General features: G+C 41.0%; 1 protein-coding gene and 1 long non-coding RNA gene across 2 annotated transcripts in view; one reads left to right on the top strand and one right to left on the bottom strand.

The window, feature by feature from the left end:
* Positions 1-57: 57 nt before the first annotated feature.
* LOC140595610 (uncharacterized) lies at positions 58-19,688 on the bottom strand. The gene is made up of 3 exons (XR_011997337.1): positions 19,119-19,688; positions 17,718-17,831; positions 58-733 (listed from the first exon to the last, which is right to left on the bottom strand). It is a non-coding gene; the product is annotated as an uncharacterized lncRNA (long non-coding RNA).
* Positions 19,689-20,243: 555 nt separating this feature from the next.
* The window catches only part of PDSS2 (decaprenyl diphosphate synthase subunit 2), a 253,935-nt gene continuing 251,151 nt past the window's right edge, over positions 20,244-23,027 (top strand). The window contains exon 1 of the mRNA XM_026005773.2: positions 20,244-20,880. Within this exon, the coding sequence (XP_025861558.1) occupies positions 20,585-20,880 (296 nt within the window). The 5' untranslated portion in view covers positions 20,244-20,584. The remainder of the gene's footprint in view (positions 20,881-23,027) is intronic.

Below are 23,027 nucleotides of genomic sequence, written 5' to 3'. Positions count from 1 at the left end.
CTTTTCTTGGGAAAATAGAGGATGCCACTAGGTGAATAATTTTAATTTCTTCTTTATTTTAATTTATATACATGGCGGTTATAAGAGGAAAACAGCTCTAATGCTATAACAAAACACTCAACCTTTCAGAAATAACATACTACATTTTAATATTCTCAAACCAAATATGGTATTCAGTAAATGGTTACAGAGGATTGATATCTGTGTTTTGACCCACCTCCTTTGAGAAACATTACATGTAGTAAAAAACATTTTTCTTTCACAGGAAATTTGTCTCCAATGTGCTGTTTGGCCATAAGTTGTCTCTTTATTACATCCCAGAGGGAGTAAGTTGAGTGGAAAAGATTCCACAGTTTAACTATGAGAGGACATTATACTTTTCAGTGGAAGAAAAAAAAATTCATCAAAAGCTAAGTAGATAAATGAAGGATTCCATAATAAGTCTTGGGATATAGGCTGTGCATTTGTTTGTTTGTTTGTTTGTTTAAATAAGTCCATTAAAGCTACTAAATTGGTATGCCACATGCTAAGGAGGACTGTCGCTTTGACTCTGTTTTGCCCTTTCCATGTGAAGACACTGGGTCTTTAGTGCAGCTGATCTCCTTTTGAAAGCCTCGAAGTGAGAGAGAGCCGGCAGGGATCGACGAGAGAAGATCCAGGTACAGTGACTGTAGGCTGCGCTCCCCAGGAAAGTCCCGGGATATGCAGTCTGGGAAGGCACTAAAGTCCTAAGCTGGAAAACAAAGCAAGACAAAACAAAAACCCAGCATGGGAAAGAATGAAGTGCATTACTGAACACAGAGTGCGCACTGGGGTGTTCTTTTTATGTGGTAAGCAGCAGAGTTTTGTGGCCTGAACACATGGATCATTGCTTAGAATTCAGTAATTCAAAAGCTACTATTTATTGAATGCTTCTTTATTCACCAGGGACTGTGCAAAATACTTTACAGATATTATTGTATGCAGGCCTGGCACAGTTGACACAATATTTGGTTTGGGTCCTATTTTACAGATGAGGAAACGGAGGGCTGTTGGGACTGAGTGGGCCAGCAGCCTGACTCCAGAGTCTAGAACTATCTCTACTGCCTTGCAGCACCAATGGTACTGGCAAGGATTCTTGCTTTCGAGGAATAAAAATGAACTCTGTCTAAAGGGAAAAAAGGAATATTGGAGGAACGGGAACTCGTAGAGCCCAAGAGGCTAGGAAAACTGACAGGAGCCCAGGGACTTAGCAGGCCAGGCCATGGGAAGACTATCTAAGACGCCACCATCCTTGCCTCTGCTGTACACCATCTAGGAATCACCACTGGGACATCATGATCCCCCAGGAGCTGTCCCAGAGGTTCTTCCTTCATCTTGTGGGGAGGCCTGGGTGGGAAAGTCTACTGCCAGGTATTGGCATATTCCAGGGGAGACTGAGATTCAAACTCTCTGGCTTCCACAGGAAGGTAAGGTCCTATATCCCAACATCACACTCCATGGATTTCCCCAAACATAAGAACAGATGGGTTTTGACAGCCAAAAGAAAGTTACAGTGTCCTTCCAGACTACCCACGGTAGCCACTTTGTAGCAAATCATTCCATTAGGAAAGTAAATGTAGGTCTGTTAAAATAATTTTGAAAGGTCAGGCATAGGTGAAATTGTACAAACATTAAATATTGCAAATCAAAACCTGACTGACCTAGAAATTCATTCTAATAGATTTATTTGCAATCTCTAAATGCAAACTCTGAAAAGACAAATTTGGTAACTCATATGCTAAACATCAATTAATTAGAATGTTTAGGGAATAGAATGTTCTTGTTCATTTCAATTTCTAACTAAATGTGATTAAGCCTCTAAAAAGACCCACAAACTTTTATATTTCAGACCTTGCCACTGGAATTCTTAATAAAATATTTGGATTGTGAAGATTTTGCAATGCCTCAGAATTATTAATGCCACTATGTGTGGTTGTAAAGTGCAATGGGTTTAGACTGTGCCAAATGTGTACAGATCCCAGGGTTTATGTTCCATGTACATTAATTAACCAAACTTCCAATGAGAGCTTGCCTTTTGTTTTTTCCATTGCATACGTTGAGTAAAGAGGAGGAAATAGTGTTCATGTAAACATTTTCTTCGGAGCCCACTAAGGGCATGCCCACCACTAGGCACCATGAGCATAAATATAAATGATAAGGGTATTTTAAAAGTGAGATGAGAACTAAGAAAAAAGGACGACTAATTCTGGGTGAGGGAGACAAAGATGGTAGCCAGCTGAGTTGGGCCTCGAACGATGATGTGTAGGATGTTGTCAGGTTACAGTGGGAGGAAGAGCAGCACGCTAGACAGAAAGAACAATATGAAACAAGTTGCCAAGACGTGAGAGTACAAGTGGAGGTAAGGGAAGAGTGAAATTTTTGGTGTGCCTAGGATGAGTGCCTAGGAAGAGTGAAAATTTTGGTGTGCCTAGGATGAGTGCAAAGGGAGCCACGAGGTCAATCCAAAGGGAAAATGGGGCCAGATTGTCAGTAGCCTCAAGTACCATCCTGAAGCATGTGGACTTCTTTCTGAGAATCCTAGGAAGCCACCGAGTCTTTTTTTTAATATGGAGGTGATAAGATCGTAAGTGTGGGATAGGAAGACCATCTAGATAGCAGGTGAAAGGCAGAAGCAGAGACCAGAGGTAGGAGATTACATGAGAGGTGCTTGCAGTAGTTCAAGATGAAGTAAATGATTGCTTAGGTTTGGTGCAGTAGTGAGGCTGCGAGGAATTCTTAGAGTTACCTTAGAAACAGAATCCATAGGAATTGGTAACTGTCTAAATAGGAAGAGTGTGTTTATGTGTGAAGAAATGAGTATTTAGATAATAGCGCCCATTGCATAATAACTATCTCTTTTGCAAAACAACAACAAAAATAATAATTACACTTCTAATTAGCTCATTGAGTAAGTGGAGTGGTAGATTCCAGTTTTGATTTATCTTCTCCCCATCCTAGACACGTTGAAGTAGATTGTCTACATGTGAAGACCAGTAATTCATATTTTTAAAGCACTTTAAGAATTCAGGTGGTCAGTTTGAGAAAACGCTGTGGTTGAAGATGTGAAAAGGAAGTGACACCTAATAGCATTAAATCCAACAATAGCTTATCACATCCCGTCCGCTCAACTTCTGAAAATATCCTGTATCTCACCGCCTCTGTCTAATTCCACTGCACCCCTCCTAGTCTCAGGCCCATTTATCAGTTGCCAAAACTAAGTAATCACCACCTACTTGAGCTCCCTGTTTCCACTCTTGTCCCTGTGTAATCCATTCTCCACACAGCAACCAAACCAATTCTTTAAAAATGTGAAACAGATTTTTGCTTAAAATGTTCCAGTGATTTCCTATCATACTGTGATGGTTTTAAATATGTCCATGAATTCTTTGATGCTTCTCCCTTGAAAAATAAAGCCAGATTCTCCTTCCCTTGATTATGTGCTATACTTAGTGACTTGCTTCTAAGAAATAAAATGTGGCAAAGTGATGGTGTACGATGTCCAAGATTAGAACATAAAAGGCATTGTGGTTTCATTCTTGCTCTCTTTTCTTGGATCATTTGCTTGGGGGAAGCCAACTACTATGTCATGATGACATTCAAGCAATCCTGTGGAGAGGTCCATATGGAAAGGAACTGAAGCCCCCTGCCAACAGCCAGCAAGGAACTGAGGCTTTCTGCCAATACACATGTGAATGAACCATCTTGGGAACAGGTCCTCCAGCCTCAGTCAAGCCTTCAGATAACTGTAGCCCTAGTCAATGTCCTGACTCCAATTACCTGAAAGACTCTGAGCCAGAACCACCCAGTTGTGTGGGATCCAAATTCCTAACTCACAGAAACTATGAGATAATAAATGTTGGTTTGAAACTTCTACATTTTGGGAAAAATCTGGAAAGCAATGATATATATCTAACACACATTAATAATATCCTCCAAATTCTTTGCCATGGCCATCAAGGCCTTACATACTCAGGATTCTGTCTATATTACTGACTTTATCTACTATTCACTTTGTAGAAAAGACTATTAATGGTCCCTTAACAACTATTTGTCTCTCTCTCTCTCTCTCTCTCTCTCTCTTATTTTTTTTTTTTTTATATATATAGAGTCACCAGGGGGTACCTCGGTGGCACAGTCAGTTAAGTGTGCAACTCTTGGTTTTGGCTCAGGTCATGATCTCCAGGTTGTGAGATCAAGCCCCATGTCAGGCTCCACACTCCCCACTTAATATGCCTCTGCCCCTCCTACTCATGCTCTCTCGCCCTCTCAAATAAATAAATAAATAAATCTTAAAAAAAAAAAAAAAAAACTAGAATCAACAAAGTTTATTCAGTTACATGAATTCAAGCTAGTGACCACATTTCCTAGCCTCCCTTAGCTAGATATGATCACAGGGCAAATCCTGGCCCAGGATGTGAGCAGACTCGGCATGTGCAACTTCCAGGTTGCGGCTTTAAACAGAGGGATATGCATTCTGTTTCCCTTCCCCCTCATTCCTGCTGACTGGGTATTAGGATAATGGCAAGAGGGTAGAGGCTGGACTAGCCATCTCAAGCTACAAGATGGAACTCACATGGTAGGCTTGGCAGAGCAGTAAGACAGAGAAGAGACCTAGATCCCTAATACCATCAAGCCAGAGTTGTCTGTTTTGTCTTTTACGTGAGCAAGACATAAGGCTGTATCTTGTATTTAAGTGATTGTATTTTTTTATCTCTTTATTGCAACAGCCTAACCTATATCCTAACTGAAACTCAACTCTTTGTTCACCACCTTCTAGCCACATTGACCCTCTATCTTCTTTTCTGTTATTCTGAGGTTGTTATATTTGCTCTTTCTTGTGTGGAATGCTTTTCCTACAGGCATACTCATGGCTGCCTCCTTGCTATTGCGTTTCACTGTTTCATCTAAAATAGTCTCCTCTCACTTACTCCTTATTACATAATCATGAGTTCTGTTATGCAGGGCACTGAAATTTCCTCATCTCTCTGTCTATTGTCTGTAACTCTCCACTGGAATAAAATCTCCCTAAGATCAAGAACCTTATCTACCTTATTCCCTATTGAATCTCCAGTGCAAAGAAAGTGCCTGTACATAAGAGATGCTCTATAAATATCTTTTGGGGATGCCTGGGTGCTCAGCGGTTGAGCATCTGCCTTTGGCTCAGGGCACGATCCTGGAGTTCCAGGATCAGAACTGCATTGGGCCTTCTGTGAGGAGCCTGCTTCTCCTTCTCTGCCTATGTCTCTGCCTCTCTCTCTATGTCTTTCATGAAAAATAAATAAATAATCTTTAGAATCTATAAAATCTTTTATATGTATATATATATATATATATATATATATATATATATAGTGTGTGTCTGGGCACCTGGGTGTCTTGATTGAACATCTTCGAATCGGGTCATATTCCCAGGGTTCTGGGATCAAGCCCCGCTTTGGGCTCCCTACTCAGTGGGGAGCCTCCTTCTCCTTCTTTCTCTGCCTCTGCTCCCCCTGCTTCTGCTGTCCCTCGCTGTGTCAAATAAGTAAATAAAATCTTTTAAAACTGCATTTTGTGTGATAGATAAACTAATGAATTAATAGTAAGTGATGCCAAGAACCGAGTCCTTGGGTTGATTTTTTATAATTTAGCCTCATGTATTCGCTGAAATTAGGGTAAGTTAGGTAACAGTAATGTTAACCCAAGATCAATAAAAGAATGTCAACATGTCTCTTTACCTTCATTATCTAGTGTTATGATTTAAAGAAGAAAAACAAAGATAGAAACAGTAAATGGATCTCTGATTTTGGCCTTTAAAACCCAACCAGAAAAAATAAAAAGAAGCTCACAAAAATATTATCCCTAAAGAACAGATTCTCCTAAATCCTAATATAGATGATATTACATTAACTCTAAGATGCCAGCTATTGTGAGACACACTATTGTTTTATGTATCATGAGAAAAGGAAAAATTCTGCTGCATACATTGTATTATTGCTTCCAATTTCTGTCCCCATTGCCCCTTCCCAGACTCTTGGTAGATGGAATACACTTTCCTCCTCTGCTGTCAAGGTTGGCCATGTGACTTGCTTTAGCCATTTTTAAAAATATTTTATTTATTTATGAGAGACACTGAGAGAGAGGCAGAGACACAGGCAGAGGGAGAAGCAGGCTCCCTGCAAGGAGCCTAATGTGGGACTCGATCCCAGGACCTCAGGATCATGACCTGAGCCAAAGGCTGATGTTCAACCACTGAGCCACCCAGATGTCCCGCTTTGGCCAATTAAATGTGAGTAGACATGACAAAGGCCTTATCTAGGCAGATTTAAATGTGCTTGTGAGATTAGATTCCACTTTTGCTCCTTCCTCAACCATAAGATAGTAGTAGAATAGTCTCAGATAGTGGCTAGTCCTTCTACCTGGATTCTACAACAATGTATGTAGCTGTGCAGAGCTAAGGCCAGTGGAGCCCAAACCAACCCATGTCCCTACATAATGTGAACAAATAGATGTCATTGTAAGCCACTGAGATGTTGATGATCATAACAAAAGCCTGGACAATTAAACTACTACATGCCACCAATTGTAAGCTGCATTTTGATTTCAGAGATGTTAAAATGTGAACAAATGCATGACCTCGGATCAATAAAATATAATATGTATTATACATATTATCATGTATCAGCACAAGATGCATAGCAGGTGCCCAATAAATACTTGTTGACTTGATGTTATGTACATGATGACGTAGAGTTCATATTTTTAGTGAGAGTCCTCTTGATAAACACACTTTCTCTTTAGCATATTGTTGGCAACAGTATAACCTCAGGCATTAACTGTAATGGAAACTAAAATTTATGTAGTAAGCAAAATTCAAACCTATGAAAATGTATGCTGTGACTTTTCATTACCTCACACCTGCCCCTATTCCCCTGCTACATCTTATAATTTTTGACTTATACCCCAAAGGACTTTCTCCTCTATCTGTCCTGCTCACTGTTCATGGTCTAATACTGCATTATAAATTAATCATAATCTATAACTTGGATATTTCTACCCAGAAAAAATAAAATAATAGTAATAGTCATGACAATGATTATAATAATAGTGAACATTAATTGAGCAGAGCACTGACTATATGGCTAGCACTAGGCTAAAGGACTAACATAAAGTATCTCACTTGCTCCTCATTATATTCTTATGTATTAGTTAGCTATTGCTGCAAAAATGCTTTGTAACAGGCCACCCCAAAACCTAGTAACCTTTAGCAACAGGGATTTATTATCTTTCTCATCAGTCTGCTTGGGTGATCCAGGCTTAACTCTGTTGCACAGCTCTGCTTCAGGCTATGGACAGGGGAGACTTGGCTCCAGGGCATGTGTTAGGTTCAGATTTGCTCCATATGCCTCTTGTCATTCTGGAAAGAACAGCTAGCTGAGGCATGTTCTTCTCATGGTGATGGGAGGAGTACAAGATGGGAAGTGAAAATACATGATGCCAGGTTTGGAACTGGTACACTGTCACTTCTCCCCATACCCCATGACCAAGACCAACATTAATAGGGAGGTAAAAATACTCTACCCCAGGAGAGATGGGAGTGAACATTTCTGAATTATAATCAAATAGAATAAGGTAGGTATATAGGTATTTTACACCCATTTACAGACAAATAAATCAAAGTACAGAAAAGTTAAGTGACTTACCCAAAGCCATACACCTAGGAAATCATGAAGCCAAATATGAATCCAGCCTAATTCCAGAGCCTAGAATCTTAACTATCACTCTGTATAGTTTTATCAAACCAGACTCCAGAAAGTATTACAAAGGGAGATATAGAAGCAGTGGTAATTTTACAATAATAAATGGGACCTGAGGAAAAGAAGTATGTAAGATCAAAGACTGTGACTATTTTGAGATCCTAATCAATAAAGATGATTTTCTCATTAGTTTTCATAGCTGCAGGAGGTTATATTATAGAAATCCATGCCTGTGGGTTTGTTTATTTTTAGATCCCCCCACCATATAAGTATGTTAAAATTTTATCTATTTGAATACTACCTTTGTTACTTATTTCCTACCCACCTCCTTTGAAAGGGAAATCTCATTTATTCTGATAATTCTGAGTAACCTATGAAGTAATTATAGAGAATCTCCTTGTAAAAACATTTGGGCATATTAATGGCAGTCATGTTAAATCAACATTTTAAAAAATTAAGTCCAATAAAAACGTTATTTTTTAAAGATTTTGTTTATTTGAGTGAGAGAGAGAGAGAGTGCACAAGTAGCGGGGAGAGATAGAGGCAGAGGGAGAAGCAGAATCCCGACTAAGCCGGGAACCCCATGTGGGACTCCACCCCAGGACCCTGAGATCATGACCTGAGCCAAAGGCAGACCCTTAACTGACTGAGCCACCCAGGCGCCCCAATAAAAGCATTAGTTTAAGCTTTAAGGCACTCAAATATGCTGGGTAGAAAGAAAACCACTGAGGCATGATTATAAAACGTGAGAACTGAGCTACATTATCACAAACAAATTCCTTGGAAAATTTTGTTAGGAAGAGAAGAGAGAGTCTGGTGAGATGAGAAGCAAAAGGGAGTTCTACACCCAGGGAACTTCAAAGATAGAAATGTTGACCAGTTCATGCAGCTTTAGTGCCTTGCAATGTCCACAGTTTTTGAACTCCGCATGCTTCCTATAAAATACGTACTTGAAAATGATAATCTTTCTTCTTTCTACAGTAGCAAAATAATCTAATGTCATGAAATAGGTCCCTAGGTCAGTATTAAAAGTAAAACCCAAACCTATTGTGGGCCAACTACTATGTCATGACATTCATGACTTACTCCATTTCTTACTCTAGATTTCTCTAGAAATACTTGAGAAAGCATTCTCTAGTATTTCTCTAGTATGTCTAGAAATACTAGAGAAATGGAGTAATCTCCATTTCTTACTCTAGATTTCTCTACTCTGTTATGATGATTTCACTCAAATTGCAGCTGTGGTCATTCATTTCCTTCTAGAAGAAGTATAAAGCTAAAACATCTTCCAAAATCTAAAATCAAACACTTACAACTTAAGCAATGCATTTCACCTTGATTGGATCTTGATTTAAGCAAATCAACTATATAAAAACATTTTTGAGACAATTTGAATATTAAGAATTTTGGAAATTTTGTTAGGTGCAATTGCATTATAGTTACTTTGTTAAAAAATGGAAAATTTTATTTCTTACAAACAAATTTGGAAATATTTACAGGCAAAATAATATGATATTTGAGATTTGCTTCAAAATACTTTGGCTTTATTGGGAAGGGAAGTACAAAATGTTGGTAATTTCCAAAACTGGATAATATGTACATAGAAGCTCATTATCTTATTTTTTTCTACTTTTGTGTGAAGTTTAAACACTATAATAAAAAAGCAAAAAGAAAATAAAATACTCATTTAAAAACACCACAAAAAGATGACTATAATAAAGTCTAACTCAGGGCACCTGAGTGGCTCAGTCCATTCAGTGTCTGCCTTCAGCTCAGGTCATGATCTCAAGTTTCTGGGATGGAGCTCCATATGGGGCTCCTGGCTCAGTGGGGAGTCAGCTTCTCCCTCTACCCCTTCCCCACTGGTGCTCTCTCACAAAAATAAATAAGTAAAAATCTTAAAAAAAAAAAAAAACTCTTGGTAATGAAGCAAAGGCTGGTTTACTTCCTCTGAGGAAGGAGAAGGAGGTGACACCACCTCTGTTTTCAGGGAATTTGCAATTTAAGAAAAGTCGAACTCAGAAGGTGTCTTCAGGGACACCTTGGTGGCTCAGTGGTTGAGTGTCTGACTTTGGCTCAGGTTGTGATCCCTGGGTCCTGGGATCGAGACCCATGTAAGGCTTCCTGCAAGAAGCCTGTTTCTCTGTGTGTCTCTCATTAATAAATAAATAAAATCTTTAAAAAAAAAAGATGTCTTCAACAGTGAATCAATTTTTAAAATAAAATAAGTTCTAAGCCATATAATTCAGAATGTCCTTAAAACTGCATCGCCACAATATACACAAATAACATAGCATTTCAATTGTCTTTTGTATATATATACATGCTTACCCTAAGTAGGCAAATTGTACAATTTGTTCTAGAATTAAAAACAGTTGTTCTCCTAGAAATAAAAAGAGTAAAAGCACTTTATATCTGTATTTTTTTAAGTGATTTGAAGTTATGAGGACCAACAGTTTCATCGTGGAGAATGATAGGAGGTCGTGTTGTAAGCTTACTATGTGCCAGGCACTGATCTAAGTATGTTTATGAACTCATGCTATTATTAAAAATTACCTATTGGGGGTGCCTGGGTGGCTCAGTGGTTGAATGTCTGATCCCGGGATCCAGTCCCACATCGGGCTCTCCGCAGGGAGCCTGCTTCTCCTTCTGCCTCTCTGTGTGTAGCTCATGAATAAATAAATAAAATCTTTAAAAATAAATAAAGTTACCCATTGATATAGGTATTATTGTTCTTTCCATGTTACACATAAGAAAACCACAGTACTGAGACTAAATTACATAATTTGCCCAATGTTGTACTACTGGTTTATAGTAAAGTTGGGATATGAATTCAGGGTGTCTAGCTCCTGTGTCTGATCACTTAAACAAGGAGTTTTGTCACTCTCCATGGAAAAAGTCTTGTAGAGTTGTTCTTTGTTTAGACTTCTGAGACTGCGACTCTTTTATTCTTCGAAAAATACAGGGATTTGACTCCTTTTACTTTGTCATGCACTTCAAACCTATTACTCCCAATGTAGTCCTACCAGCCCTATAATATTCAAACATATTTATTACAGATGCTAGTGGCATGATTTCAAAGAACAGAAAACATCACCACAAGCTCTTCTGATTGATTTAAACCAGGATTAATTTTGAGAAACCGCTCTGACACTATAGTAGTTGACAATGACATCTCTCTTATTTGGGTGTCAGCTTCTGGGAAATGACCTTACATGATTTTTCTTAATTACCTGATCTTCTCAGATGGTCTTTTGTAAATTCTTTTCAGCCCAGCAAGTTGATGTCCCTGCTTCCATATTGCCAAGGTTAATAATGGAAGCCTCTCTTGCTCTCTCTTTTTCAATCTCTCTTTCTGTTCAGACCCATTGTCTTTATTTGGCAAAAGTTGATTTATCTATGGGCTACATCAAAATAACCTTAGAATCTGGTGACTTTAATTTGGAGGACTTTTAATGGTTATTTCTAGAAAGGAATTGCTGTGAGTCTACAAAGGGCTTTAAACTCACTTATTTTACTGAATTGGTCATTGAATTTATGAAAAGAATGACTTGATTGAATTTTATCAGTAAATTTGTGAAGTGGTTTCTCCGAATTAACTGACCATGCTGATTTAATTGTTCACCCTTAGGTACATCCATCTCTGAATGAAATATTTTCCTTTCTTAAAAAAATAAATATTTTATTTATTTATTCATGAGAGACACAGAGAGAGAGAGAGAGGCAGAGACACAGGCAGAGGGAGAAGCAGGCTCCATGCAGGGAGCCCGATGTGGGACTCGATTCCGGGTCTCCAAGATCACGCCCTGGGCTGAAGGTAGGTGCTAAACCGCTGATCCACCCGGGCTGCCCAATATTTTCCAATTTTAGGGAAAAAACCTATATCTTAAGACAGAGGAAACATTTTCAGATAGTTTAAGATATTTATTACAATAGGACAGCAGTTACTGACAAAATGCTTTACCTATAGTCTGAGGTTGTCAATCTTTATACATATAATAAACGCAGTGTGTCCTGACTCCCTTTTGCCTGGTGTTATCTGTTTATGCATTATATGCAACAAAATGAGGGTTTTTCTATACATACAATTCTTTTTTTTTTAAGATTTTATTTATTTATTCATGAGAAACAGAAAGGCAGAGACACAGGCAGAGGGAGAAGCAGGCTCCTCACAGGGACCTTGATGTGGAACTCCATCCCAGGACCCCGGGATCATGCCCTGCACTGAAGGCAGATGCCTAACCATTGAGCCACCCAGGCATCCCATCTATACATATAATTCTGTCAGAATTTCTCTAACCCTAGGGAATGAAGTCTGACCCATGAATTTCTTCTAAAGAGAAGGGAAGAAAAGAAAGAAAGAAGAAAGAAAAAGAAAGAAAGAAAGAAAGAAAGAAAGAAAGAAAGAAAGAAGAAAGAAAGAAAGAAAGAAAGAAAGAAGAGGAAAAGAAAAGAAAAGAAAAGAAGAAAAGAAAAGAAAAGAAAAGAAAGGAGGGAGGGAGGGAGGGAGGGAGGGAGGGTAAAAGAGACAGAACACAAAATAATAGGAAAAGACTAGACTATAATTTTTCTAGAGTAGTAATTCTCAACCCTGGCTGCACATTAGAATCTCCCAAGGAGTATTTAAAAAATACTGATGCCAAAAAAAAAAAAAAAAAATACTGATGCCTGGTCCTCAAGCCCAGAGATTGGTTGTGGTGATTTTCCGTCATCATAAGAAATGCTTAAATAGCAATGGAGAGCTAGCTCAACTTGTAGTCATGGAGATATTCTTTAGCCTGGGCTTCTTGAACTTATGACAAACCAAATACAACTCAAATAGCTTCTGAATTTGAGTGTGATGGTAGAGTGAACATGGGAATAAAGAATAAAGTAGTACATCCATTCATTATTCATTCAACTGACTGGCAAATATTTATGTGGTGTCTATTCTTCAGCAGACACTGTACTAAGAATGCAGATGCAGTGGCAAACAAAACAATTAAAGAACAATAGGGTCCTCCCTGAAATCTTCCTATGGACCTCAAGTTTCAATCTATGTCAATGCCAAAATCAATCACGTTGGTTGAATGAAAGAGACCAAGAGAATGAAATGACCATAAGGATCAGATTAGTCTACTAGTTAATTTCATTAATGGAATAAAAAGATTTTGATGCTTAACTGGACCCAAAAGACCATCTATTTTTGTTAACAGATTAATACTTTTAATCTCGTAAAGGTTAATGACTAGCCTATGACCATACAGTTATTCGGGACAGAGCTGCAGAACCCAGATTGTTAACCTTTTATAATGCCATCTATATTCAAGTAAAAACCTTCTTAGCTGATTTTTTTTTTTTGGTCATTCCAAGTTCCTAAAAGAAAATAGTCTCCTGGAAAGAGCCTTTGTAATAGAAAAAGACCAAGTTCTTCCCCTGTTGAGCTAATCCTAGTGTGAAATTAACTAGCACCCTTGCTAGTCAATTCCACATTGCTGCCCTATAGAGAGAGAAACTAGGAAAAAAGGAGAGTAGGTCTTGGTCTATTCCCTCCCTAACTGCAGTTGTTCTAAGGTCAAACACTTGGAACATTAAAAGGAGATAGCAAGAAAGGGCTATTGTGTACACAGGGAGTGGGGATCTAAAAAGGGAAGAAGTAAAAAATTAAACCCCAAAGAAAAATTACAATGAAGAATTGTAGTCATATATACTTTCCCATATCATCTTTGAGGACTCATCTGTAAGAGGGAAAGGGCATTCAGTAATCTTCATAGTGAAGAGGGGAATGCAGATCCATACTGTAATGAGATTCTATTTTATACCTGTTGTTGGAAATTTTAACAAGGCTAACAATATCAAGTGTTGAGAGCATGTGATCAACAAGATCTCTCATAAACAGCTAGTAGAAATGTGAATTGATAAAGCCACCTTAGGAAGCTATTTGAAAAAAAAAAAGAAAAAAAAAAAAGGAAGCTATTTGACATTAACTATTGAAGTGGAATATTCACGTACCCTACAACCCAGTCATTCCAATGCTATATATAAAACTCTCGACATATAAACCTGGAGGCATTTGTAAAACCTCTTCATGACAACATTGCTGTAATAGAAAAAAAATCTGGAAGCAATCCAAATGTCTATTGACAGGAGAGTGGATGAAGTGTGGATATATTCACTCAATGGATATTATATAGCAGTCAAAACAAATAAACTGCCACTATATACACTGAATGGGTGAATCTCAATAAAATAATGTTGAGCAAAGAAAAGAGGTCACAGGAAATTACATTTAGCATGGAATCTCTTTTCAAGATAAAAAAATAACAAAAATATATAAATACTTTCAAGATATGCATATATTAACTTATTTTTATAAAACCATGATAAATTGAGATAATAGATAGAGAATGATAATCCACCTGACAAAATGCTGATTCCAGATAGGAATAGGACATGGGAAGGAGCGAGTTTGAGCTTTCTTACCTCCACGGCTTTCCAGCTTCATGACTTCATGGAAGTCATTTGACTTGCTTTCATTTTTAAAAAAGAATGAAGATATTTACTTGCCTCTTTAAAAGTATTTTATTTTCTTAAAGATATTATGTTTTTATAAGAGAGAGAGAGAGAGAGAGAGAGAGAGAGAGAGGCAGAGATATAGGCAGAGGGAGAAGCAGGCTCCAAGTATGGAGTCCAACGTGGGACTCAATCCCAGGTCTCCAGGATCATGCCCTGGGCTGAAGGCGGCGCTAAACCGCTGAGCTACCGGGGCTGCCCTAGAAGTATTTTATTATGAAAATATTCAAACATATACAAAATAGAATAGTGTAATGAATGCCATATACTCATTATCCAGAATCAACAATTTTGTAGATTTTAGCATACTTGCTTTATCTTTTTTCCCCTCCAGAAGTGTCTTAGAGAAAATTCCTGACATTGTATTGTTTTTTCTATATATACTTTAGTATGCTTTACTTAAAAATACAGAAAATCTCTAATAGACACACACATAAGATTAAGGATTCCTTTGTGATATCTAATATACCAAAACTATAATTCAGATTTCCTTAATTGCCTCCTAATTTACTTTTCACAGTTGGTTTGTTAGAATCAAGATCCAAATAACACTTGGTTTGTGAGCCTCTCAAAATCTCAATCTACAGGAGTCCTTTTCCAAGGACTCCAAGGATCCCCCAAGGGGATCTCATCTTATCCCCTTGTCTTGTTGAAGAAACCCAGTCAAGTCAGCTGGATTAGTCTGTTTCCTTGTGAAGTTCTTTTAAGAACTTCCATTCCCTCTTATATTTCCAGAAAATCGGAAGTTAGACCTACCAGCTTTATGAGATTTAGATTCAACTATTTTGGCAAAAATATTTCCTAGGTGGTGCTGTGTACTTCACAATGCGCCTCATCCGAAGGCACAGCTGTGTGGACCCCCCATGCCTAGTGTTGCTGAGATCAGTTAGTGGTTGCAAGTGATGTCTCCGCTGCTCTTCTGCTCTTTCCCATCAGCCTCTCATCTTTTGATAATTGTTGCCTGAGTTGATTATTCCACGAGGAATCACAATATGGTGATTTCTTATTTCTATCTTTTCTTTCTCTTTTATTAGATGAAATTATTAGGAAGAGCCTTCCCTCATCAACCTGGACTGTCTATTAGAATTGACTTGTTCCCTGTTTCATGTCCTCTCAGCCTGCCTCTCGCTAGAGCCATTACTGAAGTAAACTGCTTCCTATAGGCGTAACCCGACAGCACTTCTCCACGTATGCACTGCGCACATGTCACATTCTGCTCCCTGAGGTCCTCTGACTCCATGAGGGTGGGATATGTGCCTGGCACTCTCATGGCAGCTTAGAAGTGTAAGGGGATTAATGCCCCAAAGGGGAAATTTGGACCAACAGGAGCTGGGAGCTGGTCAACAACGGCTCCTCTCTTGCATCAAGCTGACAATTATGAAGTATATTTATTCTATGTGGCAACTCAAAGAGCCCCAGCAGGCGCAGGGCTTCATTGCCCATAGTGATGACTAACTCAGAGACATCCCCGTATTAGGTCTCCTCTGGTTCACAATCCCAAATCATCAACTGCTGCTTCCTGAGATCACAATCCAAAATAAACTACCTAAAAGTAAGCCCTTGTCTCAGGCTCAGTTTTCAAGGGAGTAAGCCAGACTAAGACACCACTAAATATGCTTCCTACAGGATGGCAGGATAAATGTTCAATTCTTTCATGATATTGGAAATATTCAGAGTATTGTCCTTGTTATGTCTCATAACGAGCTCAAGGATTTACACATCATCCGTGAATTTCAATCACTTGTAATTCTTACTCTGTTTTGATGTTCAGATTGTCCCTTTTTCAGCTACTGGGACCTCCTCTATGCTGATCCCTTGGTTCCTTTACCCTGACCCATTAGACTTTGGACTATAGTAGATTCCCTGATTTCTGGCACAACAGGGTGTCCCAGGCTCATCATGTACATTTCTTGTCCCAGACCTGAAATCTGCCATGCCTCTAAAGGACTCATTCCTTTTTTTTTTTTTTTTTTTTTGGTGTTGTTGTTGCTGTTATTGTTTTAAAGCTAACCCATGTTCTGGAGCTCATGTTACATCAGTATAAAGATGCTCTTCACTCTTTTTCAGAATTACACAGTGTGTTTCACTATATGGATCTACTCCAGTTTACTTAACCACTTCCCTACTTGTGGTTGTTTGGTTTATTTCTAATCTTTTGCAATTACAAATAATATTGCAATAAATAACCTTGTGCATACATTTTGTATTTTGGAAAGAGTTCCTAGAATTGGGATTTCTGGGTCAAAGTATAAATGCATATGTAATTTTCCTAGGGATTATCAAATTTCCTTCCATAGATGCTATGAACTATTTTACAATCTCACTGGTGATATGTGCTGCCCCTGTTCTCCACAGTCTGCAGCCTAGTAAGATGGTCAAACTCTTGGGTTGTTGATAATCTCATTACTTGCCTCCTTTTGTCATTCTCCCCCAAAATATGCGACAGTGCTTTTCAACTGCTTTTGGGTGCCATGTCCCTATCTATTTCTACTCACCTAATCATGGAAATGCCAAAGCCCAAAGCATACATCATTCTTGTTAAGACCTTGTACTTCCAAAGGCTGGTTTAGGTTTCCAGCCAAAGAAAAGGACATTAAATATAATTTTACTTGTTTCTTTCTTTTAAAGATTTTTATTTATTCATTTAAGAGAGAGAGAGAGAGAAAGCAGAAGCGGGGGAGGGGCAGAGGAAGAGGGAGACAGACTCCCCACTGAGCAGGGAGTACTACGTGGGACTCAATCCCAGGATCATGACCTAAGCCCAAGGTAGATGCTTAACCATCTGAGTCATCCAGGCATCCCCTAACTTCACTTGTTTCTAAGGTCAGCAGAATGCAGAGGACAGTAAATGAAATCTACTGGTACTTTACCAATGTCAGGATCCTGAGAAAAGTAGAGGAGGAACCATGACCATATTTTGTCAGCTTGCTATCTCCCAAACACCCCCAAATCCAAGGAGATGGAGAAGTCCCTGTGTATGGCTGGAAGTTTCCAGATTGTGGAGTCACCACTTTAACTCGTAGGGCTACTCATACCCAGGACCTCTTCTTTTGCTAACTTTGTGGGAGTCCATGCCATCAATAATACTTGTTTCTTGTTCATTTGTTTTGGTTTTGTTTGTTTTCAGCATTTCCCATTTCCCCATATTCCCATGGGTGATTTTGCTCCCAGGAGATACTTGGCACTGTCCTGAGACACACTGGGTTGTCACAACCTGGACAGGGGTACTGGGGCTTATAGTGAGCAGAAGTCAGGGATGATGCTAAACATCCTACCGCACACAGGATAGCCCTCCCTCCAAAACAAAGACTTCCATGCCCTCAAATGTCAGTAGAACCAAGGTTGAGAACCCCTGCTATATTCTTTCTTTGTGCACATATTCACAGACATCTGCAAAATGACTATTACCAGTGGCAGAAGAATGACGGAGTCACAGATACTTTCTTTCCCTGCTCCTCCAAAAGTCACAATCAACTCAGAAATCTCTGTAGTCAGAAAGACTCCAAGGAGTTATATATTTATCTGGAAGATTAAAGAATAAATACCATTTTAACCTTCTAAAAACTGATTATCATTAGGTATAATGCAACCTTTTAACTGTAAGTATAAAGGAAAGTGCTGATTATTTAAAGTAAAATGGGACCAAAATCCCATGAATAATCAAAAACTTGGTTAATAGAGTATGACCAGAGAATAATGCATTTGGCTTCTGTGGAGAAATTAAAGTACATGCTGTGAATTGGTATTAAGAAAATTGCATGGAAAGTTGGTCTTAAGGTTCCATGATTTTGAAGAAACAGCCTCAGGTGCACAATCTATCACATTCAGTCTTTATCTCTCTTCATTTTTTCATGACTTCTTTCACCTTGGATAACCCAGAAGCTCAGGCCTTGGAACTTTTTGAAATAGTAAGGTATCTCACTCTCCACGTTTATTTTCATCTAGAACAGAGCTGAATTTTATTGCCAGGAGTTTGTTATCTCTTCCACAGGAATTATTTTCAACTTCAGCTTGCCTTACTTATTTTGTGGGCAAAGACTGCATTTAACACTTACAACAAGCATAATTCATCTGAAATGTACCCCTGAAAAGTTACGCCTAAACTGAATTTTTGGAAATAAAATCGCATTTTTTAAATCACAAGGAAAATTTGCCATTCAAAGGGAGTCTGAGACTAAAACATTTGTAGAGAAAAGCATCTTTCTTTAAAGTGAATAATTACTCTTTAATTCGCCCTTTTTTGAAGTCTGAATTTTTATATGTAGCCAGAGTCTAGCTCAGTATTATGTTTGATACTAATTTTAAAAATATCAATCATAAATTTGAAAGTATTTTAGGGGCACCTGGGAGGCTCTGCGGTTGAGCCTCTCTGCCTTTGACTCAGGTCGTGACCCCGGGGTCCTGGGATCCAGTCCTGCGTCGGGCTCCCTGCATGGAGCCTGCCTCTCCCTCTGCCTGGGTCTCTGCCTCTCTGTGTGTGTCTCTCATGAATAAATACATAAAATCTTTCAAAAAAAAAAATTGAAAGTCGAAGCTATTTTTAAGAATGTAAAACTGGGTAACATATCCTTCATTATTAACACGGGTTTATGTATTTATTCGAGAGCCCGAGCAAGGGACGGGGACAGCAGATGGAGAGGGAGAAGCAGACTCCACGCTCAGTGGGGAGCTGGGGGCTGGGCTGGATCCCGGGATTCCCCGAACACCACCTGACCCACTGAGCCACCAGGCACCCCTAACAAGGGTTGTTGTTGTTGTTTTTAATACTTCTTTTGGGTGATGCGACAAGGGGCAGGATACTAGACATACCTGAAAAAAGAAGAGGCAGCATCACTTGAATGATAACCACATTGCCTGCAATGAAGAGCAGAGTGGTTGTAGCTGGTTATTTAGCATAAAGCGGTGGTTCTGGGGCGGCCCAGCGGTTTAGTGCAGCCTGTGACCCAGGGCGTGACCCCGGAGACCCTGGATCCAGTCCTGCGTTGGGCTCCCTGCATGGAGCCTACAGGGAGCCCTCTCCCTCTGCCTGTGTCTCTGCCTCTCTCTCTCTCTCTGGATCTCTCATGAATAAATAAAATCTTAAAAAAAAGAAATTTTAAAAAGCTGTGGTTCTGAGCATGGGATTCAGGAACCGGATAGCCTGGGGGTAGCATCCCTGTCTGGTGTGGCCTTTGCCAATCTACAAGATGCGGACGTGCCTCCGTCTCCTCACACCAAACCACGTTGAAATACTGGCCCTACCTCTTTAACGGGAGTGGTTTTGAGGATGCAAAAGAGCTACGAAATGAGCTGCTGTCGGTGAAAAGCACTAGTTTTTGAATCCTGGGTGGCAAACCGCGAGTGTCCTTGCAAAGAAAAAAAAAAGAGAGAGAGAGGGGGGGGGGGCCGGGCGCGGGGCCTCCCTGCGCCCTGGCGGGGGCCCGAGGGCCGGCAGGTGATAGACAAAGGTCGATCGAGGGCATTCCTTGGGGGGAAAAGGGCCCTTTCTGCAGGGCCACGCCACCTGTCGTCTGGTTGGGGGCTGAGGGCCCAGACGTGGCGTCCGGGTGCCGAGCGGCGGGCAGCCCGCAGCTCCCTGACCTGCGCCGCCCTGCGCGCCCCCCGGAGGGCCCGCACCTCCGCCCACGCCCTTGCACCCCGACCCTCGCCCGTCACACGCATCTTCCCGCGCCACTCGGTGAGCGGGCATGCCCTTGAGGAACCGCCGCGGCCCAAGCACCACTCCGCAGCGCCTCCGCACCCCCACGCGACCCCACTCCCGGGAACCCCACGTCTTCCCGATTTCGGGTGCAGAGCGGAGTGGGAGGAGCTTAAGCTCTCGCCCTACACCCCCTTCGCCTTCCGGAGTTCTCCGAAGCCCCGCCCCTTTCGGAGCGCTCACGACCGCGCCGTAAAGCGAGGAACATTCTTCTCTCTTGAACTGCCCGCCTCTGTCTTTACGACAGACCGTATTCCGCCTCGCCAATATGGCGCCCCCCATTTAGGAGGCAGCTGTGGGTTTTTTTTTTTTTTTTTTTTTTTTTTGGTACTCAGATGGCCGGGGGGCAGTGCTGAGTTCAGACTGTTTGTGTAGCCCGAAGCGCTGGAAGCTGCCGCGAACGTTCGCTTCTGGTCACGGTTCCCGGAACTCACGGGAGGCTCAGGAGTTGCCGCTTCCTGCTAGTTCCTGCAAGGTTCCTCCTCTGCCCCTGGTTTCTTCCCCGCGCCACCTCCGGACACCTCCCCGTCCCCCCACTCCGCCCCCCTCAAGTCCCTGACACTCCCAGACTCAAACTATGAGCCTTCGGAAGCTGCTGTTGCGCTTGCCCGGTTATCTTGGGGCGTCGGGTCCCCCGCGTCGCTTGTGGCGGTTCCCGTCCCTCGGTCCCGTCTCCTCGGTGGGCTCCGGGCGTGAGCGGCCGTCTAGGTCCCCGGCCCACTGGAACCAAGTGGTGTCAGAGGCGGAGAAGATTGTGGGCTACCCCACGTCCTTCATGAGCCTCCGCTGCCTGCTGAGCGACGAGCTCAGCAACATCGCTATGCAGGTGCGGAAGCTGGTGGGGACCCAGCACCCTCTGCTTACCACGGCCAGGTGAGCTACCTCTGCCCCCGACGCACTCGCACCCCCCGAGGCCTGCTTCCTGGCTCACGCTCACTGCCCGCCTCGCTCAGACGGGCTCCCTGCTTACTTCTTTTGATCCTTTTCCCCCCCCCCACCCTTTCCTTCGCTCTCCTAGACATTCGATGTGGTCTCCCCTCGATTCCACTTACCTTAACTATCCTCCTCCCCCTGCTCAGCCGAGCGGATAAGTGGTTTTCTTTCGAGAGACACCTGTACTTCTTTTTCGCGTTTCTGCTCCTTCATTAATCAGGAGCAAAGATGCCTCGGTGAATTGTAGAGAAATCGAGCAGGGATGTGGGTTTGAGTCGCTTTTTTGTTTTTTTTTTTAAAGATTTTATTTATTTATTCATGAGAGACACAGGCAGAGGGAGAGGGAGAAGCAGGCTCCATGCAGGGAGCCCGACGTGGGACTCGATCCTGGGACTCCAGGATCACGCCCTGGGCCGAGCCACCCGGGCTGCCCCTAGAAATAGTCTTTTAAAAAGACTGATTTTTCTGTTCCGCACTGTTCCAGGGGTCTCCTCCAGAAAGAATGGCGTGGGGGAGGTAATGCCGAAGGTAGGCAGTTCTTTACAACGAGTATCCCAGGCTTAAGGCAGGTCGGTCGCTATCCTTCTTGGGATTTTTATGACTTTATGCTGGACTTCTGTGAAACTTGCCATTAGGATTTCAAGACCACAATGTATGCTTCCAGTAAAAACAAACAAGCAAAACTCCTTTTTGTTTGTAAATGATTTCAAGCATACTGAAAAGTTGCAAGAATAAAAGTAGTAACACTCCTGATTGATTCGCCTATCCTATAAGTATCCTATACATATATATACATATATACCTACACATTCTCCTATCCTATACATATATACATACAATTTACATATACATGTAAAGTACATTTTTAATGAATCATTTGAGAGTAGGTTACATACATCATGGTCCTTTATGCCTAGATACATCATGTATTTCCTAAGCATAGGAATATTCTTTTTTTTTTTTTTTTTTTAAGATTTTATTTATTCATGAGAGACACGGAGAGGGAGGCAGAGACACAGGGAGAGGGAGAAGCAGGCTCCCAGCGGGGAGCCTCATGCGGGGACTCAATCCCAGGACCCCAGGATCATGCCCTGGGCCAAAGGCAGATGCTCAACCACTGAGCCACTCAGGTGCCCCAGCATAGCAATATTCTTTATAGTAATCAATTTAAGCACATTTAATATTGCTACAATACTTTTATTAATCTACTATTGATATTCCTGATTTCTTAATTGACCCAGAAATGTTCTTTATAGTATTCTTTCTAGTACAGGATCTAGGCTAGGATCACATATTACTGTTAGTTGTCATGTCTCTTTTGTCTCCTTAAACTGGGAACGCTTCCACAGCTCTTCTTTGATTTTGTAAATAGAGCTGTAGTTCTCAGATGGGGCAATTTTGCCCCTTAGGGAACATTTGGTAGTATATGGAGATGTCATAACTGGGGCATGCCCTGGTATTTAGTAGGTAGAGACCAGGGATGCTGTAGACACCCTATTATGCCCAGCACAGCCCCTACAATGAAGAATTAATGTACCAAGGTAAAGACACCCTAGATAAAAATTATCTTTTTTTTTTTTCATGTTTTCTTTTTTAAAGATTTTATTTATTTATTTATTTGAAAGAGAGCATGCAAGTGAGCATGAGCCTGGGGGAAGGGCAGAGGGAGAGGGAGAAGCAGACTCCCCACTGAGCAGGGAGCCCCACATGGGGCTTGATCCCAGGACCCTGAGATCATGACCCGAGCTGAAGGCAGATGCTAAACCAACTGAGCCACCCAGGCACCCCACCTGTTTTTTTTTTTAATTAAACTTTTATTTTGAGGTATTGTAGATTCACGTAGTGTTGGAAGAAATAATACAGAGATCAAGTGTACCCTTTTTTTTTTTTTAAGATTTTATTTATTTATTCATGAGAGGCACAGAGAGAGGCAGAGACACAAGCAGAGGGAGAAGCAGGCTCTATGCAGGGAGCCGGACGCAGGACTCAATCCCGGGGCCCCAGGATCACACCCTGGGCTGAAGGCGGCGCTAAACTGCTAAGCCACCGGAGCTGCCCTCCAATGTACCCTTTACCCAGTTTCTCCC

This window comes from Vulpes vulpes, chromosome 1 (assembly GCF_048418805.1).
Source record: "Vulpes vulpes isolate BD-2025 chromosome 1, VulVul3, whole genome shotgun sequence".
NCBI classification, from domain to species: Eukaryota; Metazoa; Chordata; class Mammalia; order Carnivora; family Canidae; genus Vulpes; species Vulpes vulpes.
This window is presented reverse-complemented; position numbering and strand designations above follow the sequence as displayed.